The sequence below is a fragment of the Nilaparvata lugens genome, chromosome 7 (assembly GCF_014356525.2).
Source record: "Nilaparvata lugens isolate BPH chromosome 7, ASM1435652v1, whole genome shotgun sequence".
In the NCBI taxonomy this organism is placed as follows: domain Eukaryota; kingdom Metazoa; phylum Arthropoda; class Insecta; order Hemiptera; family Delphacidae; genus Nilaparvata; species Nilaparvata lugens.
The window spans coordinates 40,529,233-40,542,455 of record NC_052510.1 but is presented as its reverse complement, the minus strand read 5'-3'; the positions used below and the strand labels follow the sequence as shown (position 1 = coordinate 40,542,455).

The 13,223-nt window shown below is 36.6% G+C and overlaps 1 protein-coding gene across 1 annotated transcript in view; it reads left to right on the top strand.

Moving 5' to 3' along the window:
• The window catches only part of LOC120348869, a 48,481-nt gene extending 44,198 nt beyond the window's left edge, over nucleotides 1-4,283 (top strand). The window contains exon 4 of the mRNA XM_039432784.1: nucleotides 3,997-4,283. Coding sequence (XP_039288718.1) covers nucleotides 3,997-4,214 — 218 coding nt within the window. The 3' untranslated portion in view covers nucleotides 4,215-4,283. The remainder of the gene's footprint in view (nucleotides 1-3,996) is intronic.
• The last annotated feature ends 8,940 nt before the right edge of the window (nucleotides 4,284-13,223 follow it).

Below are 13,223 nucleotides of genomic sequence, written 5' to 3'. Positions count from 1 at the left end.
CGTATAATAGAGGTACTGTAAGATATTGGCCATACGAAAAACCAAACATGGTGTATTTCAAATCAAAAATTGTAGATTGTTTGTTTTTTTATTTAATTCCAATTTTACAAAGATTAACATCAACATTTTTAGGTGCTCTTAGAAGTTATAGGAAGGAGAATTAATCAGCCTGCAAATATAAAAATACCTCTAGAGGAGAAAATACTTTTTACAGTTTGGATGTTGAGCAAACCAGAGACATTCTTAGCTGCTGATGACAGATATAATTTTTCTCAAAGTACTGCTCATAGAACATTCTATGAGATAGTGGATGTCATTGCAGCTTCAGTAGATGAACATGGTCGACACTCTCGCAGCAACAAAAGTCATCTCATGTAATCAATAATAGCCTCTACTAACTTCATAACTTGTGCTTGCTACATAGGAACTTCCTTTAATACAAGATTATCACCGGGTTGCACAACGGTCTGTTAACTTTTAATCCCAAATAAATTTCACTTTTGCTGCCTCAGTGGTCCACACATGACCCTCTGTGGTGACTTCTGTAACATAAAGAAAACAATGATATTAAAACATCATTAAGTAGTGAACATGATTGACTTCCATAAGGTAGGCCTACTAAGCATTATGTTATAATTACTAGAAGTGCAGTCTATATACAGTGGTGCTTGCAAAATATATTGTAGTTCTTAATTTTCAATATGATATAAATCACTCTCTAACAGGCTGTATCAGTACCACTTTTTTGAAGATGTTCAAGAAGGAAACATCAAAATGGCTACAAAATCTTACAGAAGCTTGATTAAATTACACCGAAAGAGTAGCTCAAATAATGTTATAACCATGAACATATTTAACATAGAAGAAACGCGTCTATAGTGAGGTCACTTTACATTGGCAGTAGAGTAATATAGAAGAACAACGTTGCCGATTCTCTGCCTAGTCACTGCCTTTTATAGAGGATAGCTGATACTAGCTATGTAATATCAATTGTTCGTTCTTCTTTAGAGCAATCAATTTATTGTACTCATCAAGTAAATTTACTTTTCAATAAATAATACACTTGCATAATTAGATTGAAAATTTTGTTAATAATAACATAGAGAAACATTAGCGTAAGTAGATATCCCATTGTATAGGGAATTTATGTCGCAACTTTTACTGTTATCTCAAGCCAATTATTGTCGATTATTGTAAATTTTTACTGTTTTGTTGGGGTGAGAGTGTATGAACGGCACAATATGAGAGACTACTAGCGTCACACAGCTTCATGGGAAAGAACTAAGTGAACTGTCAGCTTGGGATAACAGTAAAAGTTGCGACATAAACGCCCTATACCATGGGATATCTACTATGCTATCGTTTCTCTATGATAATAATTAACAATTATTATTGAATATATTTCTACATTGTAAAAAATCTGGCAAAAGGATAGCAACACCAATACTAATCAAATACTGACTATCCTATGGAAAATTGAAGGTTACAAATTCTCCTAAACATTATATTCGTCTCATAGTTTTAGAGATTTCCCTATACTGTAAGTCTTCAAGGTTGTTCTCTGTATCTTCTTTAGTATTGAAAAGACAGACTTCTTTCAATTGTGGAGTGGCTTCGTTTAAGTTTTCAAAATGCAATGGGTTTAAAGCTGCATATTATACACTAAAGTTTTTACAGATTCTTCTATAAAAATGTTGTTGATTATCTTTAAATATGTGCTGTTCTCAAACAATGTAGAGCAACAAAAGCTGTCAAATTTTCGCTTAGAGAGCATAGCCTGCATGGACTTGTAATGATGGAAAATTTTGTTGGCAACTTTCTCAGTGTTTTCGACAATGTATGGAAAACAAAAATCATGTTAAGATAGAGGGATTTTTACAAGTTGAGGAAGCAATGTTGCTATAATTTTAACATTGCCATAATTTGTTGAAAACTTTGAATGACAACTCTAATGTAAAAGCTTCAAGTTTTTAGCTTAGCGTAAATATCACAGTCTCTACAAAAATTGCAGCAGAATATGGTAAAATTATTTATACCAATGTGACTTCTATCACTAATCGTTATTATGTGATAGAAATTATATTATAAGAGGATTGCATGAAAGCGCCTTACCTGCTGCTAAACCAGCCATCTCGATGTGGCCATAGTTTTCTTTCAGATTGGACTGGAAGAAGTCCAAGCTGCCTGTAAAACAAAAATCATAATTTTCAGTACTAAAGCTGTTGAATTTAAATTAAAATCTTTATAAAATGCAGAGGACCTGCACAGCAAATAAAATTATTCTTATAGAAAGCAAGAGATAACGCGATTACGGCCAAACGTGTTGATAGAATTTCATGAGATTTGGCAATAATCAATCTTTATTATGCATAGGCCTATTCCATAGAATAACAAGCTTTTTAATGAAATGAAAATGTGTGAAGTTTATTAGGTTTAAGTTTCTATTTAGCCGATTAATTATTCTAAAATTTGATAATGAAATTCTATTTATTTTTTCAATAAATTAGGCCATAAACAAAATACGAATAGGTATTGAGGTTAAACAGCAATAAAAATCTAAGAAGAAACAGAAGTAGTCAAAATCAAAAGTAAATATTCCAATGCTATTTAAATGGATCAATAACTTTCATAACCACACAGAATAATATTAACAAAATATAATATTATTTATTATTCACAATTTCATTGATGAACACTAAAAAGCCTAACAGTTTTGGATAGATCACGTCATGAGCACAAATATATTTTAATATAATAGTCATACTAAACTAATAATATTGTCAAAAATGCAAATAATAAACTTACCAGCCAATAATGTGTGAATTTCCTCCTTTCCAATTATTTTATAAAATATGCCTTCAAAAAAAAAAACTCATGTTTGTATTCGTAATAATCCTCCATATTTGCATTTAGTTGTGTTGTTTACTTGACTGCAGACCAGAGCAGACAACGCGAAACTATCAACCAATAGGAGCGCTCCGATTCCGGGTGACTCGGGCTAGAACTTCTTAGCCCGTACTATTTGGTCGGGCCGTCACGATTCCTGACCCGGGCGAGAAAAATCAAAGATGGCGACCGGGTGAAGAACTGTCAAAAGCTCCCATGGAACGCGGGTCGCCTAGCTCGAGTCACTCGAGTCATTGGAGCAGTGTATCCCTGAAGACGCTCATAGTCCAGGCACTGGCTTACATTGACCATACATGAGAGAGGTCAGGGAATTTGACTTCGGATTATTGTTATGGAGTCTTTAGTGTATATGAAACTCGATGTCGTCACGTCCCAGGGTGGTCGACAGATTGCTGGGAGGGGGGTTAGTTGTAAAAAACGCGCGCTTATAAAATCACCTGTCCTGCAGCTTCTATTCATAGTACAGCTTTGACTTTTCCTGAATATTGTCTACATATAACTGGCTTTCAATATGGTCCTCTACATGTTTACGATAAACCGCATAGTTTTTCCATAGACAAATAAAATATCTAGGAAAATTTTTTTTTATTATGGACTTTTTTATTTCTCGAATTTTCAAGTCGTTAGACGACTTAGAGGAAGAATTATCTCAATAAACGTTGTAGGCCATTTCTTCCTGAATCCAATGATGTATATAGTTTAAGGGTTACGATCATAGATACAGCGTTGGGAGGGGGATAAGTAGCAATGTTACGCTGCGGCGCGGTCCACTCCTATGATAAAGGCGATTGGGCGGGCCTCTCAGCTGGAGCGCAGGTAGGCAGTTCGTGAACACTCTGAATAGGAGTGACATAGAGTCACATAGAGTGACATAGAGTCAGTGCCACCTCACTTATGTGTGAATTGGGCCTAAGAAAGTAAGTGTGGGCTAAGTGCCCACAGAGCTTTAAGCTTAATAAGCTTATACATTATTTTAACCCTAATAATGTCGTTACATTGAATTGATTCATTCATACTAATTGAGTACTCATAAACACTAATATTATATTCCACACTTACCTGATCAATGTATTATTATTATCTTTCCAGCAACCTTTCATAAAATTGCTGAACAAGATATGTGGAAAAATCTACTTGAACAAACGATGCCTTCATCCCTGGTTGGCGAAGTTATAGAAAATTTCAAGACAAAATATGATTTCACTGGAAATGGTAAATACTCTATTAAATTTATCTATTCATGTCAATATCATGGATTTGAATGTCTACTATTATTTTATAGTGAGGTTCACTTTGAACCTGTCTAGAATTGCTTATACTGTATGGGCTACTGTAATCGACATTATTTCTTGAAGAAATTTATTGGAGCTTCAAAATTCTCCTTCAGACTTCATTTTTCAATACTGGAACTTTCAATGTCGATTGGTAACTCATGCCTATTGAATTTGATAATGATGATTTTTATGATGAGTTTATCAATTACTGATTATACCTCAATCTAGAGGAGTTACATGAGAATGTGCAGGAGAATCAACAGCATTCGGTGCGCACAAGAACTAGGCATTCTACTCTACTTAAAATCGAACAAAGATTCTTCTTTCAACCCAAACTGGATGATATATGGCACATTATGTAGACTGTAAGTGTGTTACGGTCACCGAGGTGGGCGCAATAACAATTACTTCTTTAGTAGCTTCTAAAGGTAGAGCCAGGCTACACTAATTGAACACAAGTTGAAATGAATACACTTTTATTAATAATGGGAGGACCAGACCAACAATTGGTTGATCAAATTAAGTATTCAAAAACATGAATCAAGCTCAATTATAAAGCTGCGTACACATATTCGCGCTTCCAACCCACACCGAGCACACTCCTCCCTCGTACCAGCATCGAACCACAGTCGCTCCGCCAACGCACCCATCATGAACGTTACAGAAGATGTTAGATCTTCTCGCGTTCCCCGGTCGAACCACTGTTGCTCCCCGGTCGATCATCAATCGCTCTGCTGGAGTGACGTTCGGTTGCGGAGCAGAGCGAAAGTCTGTACGCACCTTAACAGGTAGTCCAGGCAATGAATGCTCAAAAAAGGGTATGGAGGGAAATGTTGGGAAGACAATTTTTGACCCCGCAGTTCTTTTTTGAGTAGTAAGGAGGTAAACATATCAAAAGTCCCCACCCCTACCACCTGTGCTAAGGGGGTGGGGGTGGTTTAAAGGTACCATTTTTTGGTTTCTCGCATAAGACTCGAAAACTATGCATCCTAAGGACTTGACTGTTATACAACAAATATTGAAGCTCACATAATTTCCTACAATATTTATCTCATAATTTTTTTTCATATCTTCCCTAGTTTTCGAGATATCCGCTCTTGAAGGTGTGACATTTTTGAAAAAAAGACACGTTTGCCACCAATTATTTTCTATTTTTGCTCTTATACATTTTGAAAATCGACGGGAAAAGTCCATGCTGATTACGAGCTTATAGAACATCAAATTCTCTTTAATTTGTTGTATAATTTCACACTTTTACGAATTTCCGTACTCCTTTTGCAGCAGCTTTAGTGTTGAGTGTGGAATCTCCATTTTTGCAATAATAGACCAATTGACAGAGGAATTTGGAGGGAATATTTAAACCAAATTTTTGACTTTGCAGCTTTGTTGAGACTAGTTAGGAGGAGAACATATCAAAAGTCCCCATTCCTAACCCATGTGCTTAGGGGATGAGGGTGGTTTGAAAGTTGCATTTTTCAGCGTTTTGCCTCCACTCTCACATCTTGAGAAAAATGCGTTTAACAGACATAAATTCAAAAATGAAGCTTGATAAATTCTCTACACTTTTTGTTCAGTGGAATTTCGTAATATTCTCAATAGTTCCCGAGATATTCGCTCTTGAAGGTGTGTTATTGTTAGAATAACAGGTTTTTATCCAATGTTTTGCTCTTTCAGGGCTTATAACTCTCCAACAATCCATCATAATAACTGATGCTCATCGTAGGTTTGCAGAGCATTGAAATCTCTTTGAAATTATGTATTATTTCACTATTCCGAATTTTCCTTACATCGTTATAGCAGCTTCAATGTAGGGGGTGAAATTTTCATTGCAAGGTTCCTTGGTGAACGACAGTTCAAACAGCTCTGCAGGATCTAGCGGCGGCGCTCGTAGTGGTTACTTACCGCAACTGGTTGGCGGTTACAGAGTGATTTCAACAAAATGCCAGACAGCGCACAAAACAATCAATATTCTGGACGTGCGATTTTCTGTGAGTGCCAGTTCAATGAAATGTTTTAGTACATAGGAGACGCGGATTTGGCGCCACCCGCCGATATAAATATATATTATAACTAGCATCTAGCAGGTAGGCTCTCTTCGCTTTGCCTCCACTTTGCCTTACCCTGACCCGCACCCAGGCTGTATCATCCAGAAATGAAACCAGCAGACTCTCTTCTCTCGCTTGCATTTTTCAATTGAGCTTACCTGCTTCCGTCAATACACACTTGCAATCTCTAGGCCCTTTCTAATTCTCTGTAACGAATATTCACATGTTTGTTCATTGGGTCTCGGAAAATTGCTCTTATCCAAGTAGATTAGGGTTCTAAAAACTTCTGGCTATTAATAAAAAAAACCAATAAAAATATAATTTTTCATAGATAGACATGTTTCAACTATGATAATTATTGTACAGCTTGTTCTTAGGAAATTTTCATTCAAATTGTGTCCAAAACTTACAAAATAGTTAAGTTTTTGGACTTAGGCAAAGCCTTTCAAGTTTCAATCTACTTTGAAACCCTACAAGAATGCAAAATCGGAATGAGAAACTGGAGAATAGAAACCAACCTACTGAGTAGCACTGCCATCTCCTAAACTGAACCTGTATATTGAGTTTTCAGTCTAGTCATTGGAGGGTTATAAAAGGAAAAGTTTGGAAGTCAATTTTCTGCTATGCAGTGTCCTTTAGGGCATAAAGGAGGTAGACATATCAAAAGTCCTCACCCCTAACTCTGTGCTCATCGGGTGCATCTTTCGGACATGACTGTTACATACAAAATTGAAGCTTAAATAATCTCCTGCAATACCCTCCCCACAACTTTTTCTATATCTTCTATAATTTTCGAGATATCCGCACTTGAAGATGTGCCATTTTTGAAAAAAAGACACGTCTGCCTCCATTTTTTTGCTTTTTTGATCTCATACCTTTTCAATTATTCATGGAAAAACCCATGCTGATTATTAGCTTATAGAGCATTAGACTTTCTTAAATTTGAAGTATAATTTCACAATTTTACGAGTTTCCAGTTAGGGGGTGAAAATATCAAACGCCCTCACCCCTACTTCATGTGCTAATTGGATGGAAGTGGTTTGAAAGTACAATTTTTTGGTTTTCCGCATATATCTCAAACAATATGCGTCGTGCGTACATTTCTATCGGATACTACTTTAAAGCTTAAAAATTTGCCTACAATTAACATCTGCAACATTTTTCCATATATCTCTTAGTTTTCTAGATATACACTATTGTAGGTGTCACATTTTAATATACTGTCATACAAATGCAATGTATACCCATGATATGACATGTATAGTGAAGTCCACGTTAATTATGGCAGTGAATAACATCGTTAACGAGTCTCTGCCTTGCCACTCACTGCCTTCTATAGAATATGCCTGATAAAAATGTGAGAAATCGCAGTAAAAACCCTGGGGAATACAAGGAAAACGAAGTAAAATCGCGTATATTTGGCGTAATTCTGTATTCCGCTAATGACAAAATTTTCAGACCCTTGCTGAACTTCTGGACCAGATGTGAACATGATCTGTCAATTAGTTATTGAGAAGGCGTAGAAAACGCAGGGAAACGTTAAGAAACCGCGGAACTTGGGCGTTATTCCAAGAGCATATAGCCTACTATATCTTTTTATAACTCAGCTGAGACTGTGTACCAAATTTAAATATTTTTCCCATACTTTATTAGTCCAGTCACTAGTATTTACATTGGTGCATGCAATTTATATTGTAGTTCTGATTTTTTAATATATTATTTGGGTACATAAGAGAAGTCCAGAACCAATTTCTTCATGCAAAATTTCCTTGTGCTAGATACAGAATCGCCCAAAAACCTCGTATTTTCGGCTCATTTTCCAGTTTTCAGCCATTTCTGCCAAATCTCGCGATCGGTCAGCAAAATTTGCTTCTGCCTTTTCTTTAAATTATAAAACTCTGAAATGTGATCATTCGGAGCTCTCTATCTCCAATGAGTTATGATTTTTCAAAAATGAGTGAAATTTGAAGAAAAGAATCAATTTTGATGAATTTTAGTTTTTGATCAACAATATCTTACGATTGTGACCATTCAGATGTATAATTAAAAATCCCTCTGGGCGTATTTTTGTGCTCTACAATCTGAGATCAGGTAGAGCTCTCTATCTCATATATATTTCCAGGTACACCTAACAACAATGCTCCTTGTATTGTGAAAAACACCTAATTTTCAGCTTCAACCATCATCACCAACTACATTGACCGCACATTGATATTTCGCACAATGGCATACGTTCATGAGACTATGTTCTATGAGAATCACCCGTTAGATGAACTTCATTTCAGTATTTCCTAGTGGAGAGATGCGCTTAAGGCACCTCAAGGATCAAAATTTCAAACACTTATAACTTTTGACACAATGCTCAGATTTCATCGTACTACGCTTCATTCTTCTCGGCTCGTCAAGGCGGTCCAAAATCATGCATCATAAGTCAAGTTCAGTCGGAAAATGGAAAACTTATTGTTGAATGTTCTTAAGCCCATATTCCAATACACAAAAAATGACCAATTTCTATATTGAAATCTGCATGTCTTGTGAAATACTTTTGATAAAATATTCCAAACCCAGTGAGGATGTGTGAAAATTGTCCTCCTCTACCAACTCCAATATATAATACTTTCGATTCCAATCCAATTAGAAAGTTACAGGAGATTTTAAAAATGGCGATTTCAGTTTTTACATTTTCTTCGTGATTTTACTGTTGATCAAGAGTTTCTAAGACGAGTCTGATACATCATAGAAACTTACGATTGATTCCAAATTGTAGATAAATTCATCCTCTACGAGCTCATTTGCATAGAATCCACCTTGAATCACTTTTCCCAATCATAGAACTGCCAAAACCGTTAATATGAAAGAAATATCTACAATTTCCGGGATTTTTTCAACAATCAAATCTCACTTTACGAACATATTTTTTCATGGATCGTTTACTGCAGATAAAAAAGAAAATTCTATTGTACATTCCAAGATTACCGAGATACATAGCTTTGAATATAGAAATTGGCCATTTTTTGTGTATTTGAATATGGGCTTAAGTACACTCAACAATGAATTTTCCATTTTCCGACTGAATCTTATTATATTAAAGCTGCATAGACGAAAAATTCACAGTCAAAACGGAAGGGGACCGAAAATAATCCACACTCGAGGAGGGCTGTGTTATTTTTGACAATTTTGAAAAATTTGCAGTCACACTGAACGGTATAATGATGTTAGAATATGTCTGTTTAAAGAAAAAAATATGACAGGATTCACCTTGGGGGGAACCAAGGACTCCCTCAATATTTTCAACCTTTCAATGCTTGATTTCATAGCAAAGTCAAGAGGAACAATCTTACTCAGCACATCGAAATGAGGCTATTTATCATAAATGAGAAATCATAAATGATATCATATACAAGAGATTTAATTTCTGGTGTTACTAAGGGCCCTCTAAATTTTTCAACATCCCAATCTTCAATTTCACAGCAAAGACATAAGGAACTATTCTGTTGAGCACATTGAAATAGGGCTATTTATTATATAAAACCTGTATGGGAAGACATATGAGAGATGCAATGGCAGTTTTTAAGTTCACCATTCTCTACTGCAATCGGGAACGCGCCAACTAGTCTCCCCGACAGTAAAGCTCCTTTTAATACCACATTCGAGGGGATTTACTGACGGCGTCAACTGAGCTCCTGAGAGAGGAGCTTTACTGACGGGGAGACTAGTTGTCGTCAGCGACCGAGGAGCTTAGTTGTCGTCTACGGTCCCGACAACTAGTCCCCTCTGAACCAGTAGGGTATTTTTACTGTCTGGGAGACTAGTTGACGCTAGCGTGCGAGGAGTTTGGTTGTCCTCACCGAACCCGACAACCAAGCTCCTCGCTCGCTCTGAGTGCCGGAGTTTCCGCGAGTAAACTGACATATATATTCCATGCACTAACTCTATGGATTTCCTGAAATCAAGCCTGGTTTTCCCAGTCATTCATCGCTTTTTTAAGAGTTATATCACATTTTTCAAGAACCAATAGTGGTTTTTTCAAGAACCAAACTTCATAATGAGGTTCAGCTTAGGTATTGTTCATATTTTTATGTTTTTATCCAAGAGCCACATTTAAAAACAACAAGCGAGTGAAGCAGCTCCAAAATACTCTTTTGATTGATATGATGTACAAGAGGAATCCGTTTCAATGGGATTTGCAGGCAAACGAAGCGAGTCCCATTGACACTGCCGGGGTCCAAGGGTCATGGAATCACAGGCAGTGGCGGATCAAGGAGGATCCAGTAGCAATAATATGAAAAATTGAAGTGAATTGAAAAATTTCAAAGTACAATACTATAGGTTTTATCGAAGGAAACTATTTGATACTAGTCGGCAGGCTCGCTTCGCTCGTCTGCATTTTTCATATGGGCATGCTACTTTCCATCAAACAGTCAAAAGATACTTTTAGGAACCGTTCGTTCCGAATTATGTAGTGCAGGATGGAAAAAATCGTGTTTCTATTGGAATGAATAAATATTTAATAGAGACTTTGATAGGATATTTTGAAAATTATTGTGTTCAGTTCAGGCCTTTTAAATTTGAGATAGGAATGATGTGGTTAACCTACAAAACATGCATATCAAACTCTCTCAATTATGAATTTTCCGAAGAAATATGCATAGAAAACTAAAAGGAAAACTGGAGAAAAGAGTCCCTCTAATTTATCACCGCCATTACCTCAAGTTTACATTTTCAAATTCAATTGCTCCTGAGACCCCTGGAAAAACAACTTACTCTGAACCTAAAAAAATATAACACGGACCTGTGAAAAGAAGGAAACAATTTCTGTCCATAAAATAATAATAAAAAAACCGAAAAATATAGAAAAACTTGGAAAACGCCAGCATTGAGCGTATCTTCGGTGAAATATTGGGCACCTCTCAACATAATAGTTTTAGACCCTAGCTGAAATTTGTTCATCCTGTGAACATTTGTACCCAATTCGAAAAAAGCTGACAAAAAGAAGAATAACACTAATTTCAGGCCTATGTTTGACGTTATTCCACAGCTCTTCTAATAGAACATTTTTGACACCTAAGGCCCATGTTATACGAGCGCTAATGCCGCGGCGTTAACACGGCGCAGGCAGCGCTAAACCAAGTTACACACAGCGTTGTTAGCGCACACTATGGAGGTAACATTGCTAACTCAAGTTATCAGTGCTCGTATGCACTGAGGACCTTGAGGTGCGTACAGATTTACGCGCAGCGAACACGTGCAATTCATTTTTTAACAGCTGATGCCAAGCTTTTTATATCTGTATCTTACCGTTTCTGTACGAATACAGATATAATCAGCTGATGGAAAGTGGATTGGTCGTGTTCGCGGTGCGTGAATCTGTACGCACCTGCTTACCAAATTTGAACATTTTCCGTCTATTACTTCTTTTTAAAACTAAGAAAACGCAGAAATATTCTTAAACGCTGGAAAACCTGCTTATTTTAGGTGTATCTTTAGCGTTATTCCAAAGTCCTTCTACTACAACATTCTCACACCCTAGCTGAGCTTCTCCACTAAATTAGGATATTTTCGCTTCTATATTATATATATATAAGTATATAGATTTGCAGGGAAGGATACCCTGAACCCCATCCACCTGAGGGCTATTCCCAAGGTGTCGTCCAATGAGCGATTCCGCAAAAAGTAGTCCACTGAGCAATCCATTGCTCAGAATAACAATAAGTATAGGCAGACGCTAAGAATGGGAGGACATGTGTGTCATCAGGAACTGTGACAAAGGAAGGCTAAATGGGTAGTGTCGTGTGTATACTCACAATACGATATATTGATGATAATGATTGAATCAGGACTCCAGAACCCACCACCTTCCATAAAAACGAGTCATTAGTAGAGTGAATATAAGAGAACTGACGGACTTTTTTGCTCGAAATCCCCTCCCCCCTCTCACCCCTCGTCCATCTCGCCTCCCCTTCTAAAAAAAGATTTCCCCTTCCCCTTGCCCAGTGGAGATGAGGGGGATGAAAAGAGAGAGATATATCTCTCTCTAACCCCTTCCCCTTGCCCAGTGGAGATGAGGGAAAAAATAATTTCCCTTTGAGAGGGAAAAATTTCCTTGCTGACAGATTGAAGTGAATCCTAGATGAGGGAAAAAATAATTTCCCTTTGAGGGGGAAAAATTCCCTTGCTGACAGATTGAAGTGAATCCTTCACTCTAATGCTATACTGACAGATTGAAGTGAATCCTTCACTATACATCTAATGCTATACTGACAGATTAAAGTGGATCCTTTTCTCTAATGCTATACTGTACTAGTGAATCCTTCACTCTTCATCTATACTGACAGATTAAAGTGAATCCTTATCTCTACATCTATGCTGACAGATTGAAGTGAATCCTTTTCTCTATTGCTATACTGACAGATTAAAGTGAATTGAGAAATTCCCTATCTCTCTACATCTATACTGTCATTTTGAATCCTTCACTCTAGATCTATACTGTACTAGTGAATCCAGAGAGAGAGGTCAATGATCTAAGTTCTTTTACATTTTTTATCTGCAATATCGTACAAGCATTTCCAAAGTTCATCGGAATTTTTAACAACAGATAATGATGAATCATTTGTACAATCATAATGTAGATGACTGCTGTCTAGTATATCGAGCAGTTCGAATATTTCAGATAAAATTGGAAAGTGTACATTTTTTCTGTTTTTGTTAACAGTAAATCAACATCTTGACATCCTGTTGAAAATTTAATATTCTTAGCAATTGAATCAAATTCGTTAAATGAAATTCCCATCAAGAGACGAGTTAATTTTTTGAATTTTGAAAAACCATAACACTGCATGTTAACGGCTTCCCACATGTTTGGCATGTGTCTCTGTTCTATAAATTGATGAGATGCACGTGTTGTACCTAGAAGGGGCTCGTGCCTCGCTTGTATAAAAAAGATCACACCACACGCGTTGTTGTTGTCAGCTCTAGCTCTAAGCAGCTACTAAACTAA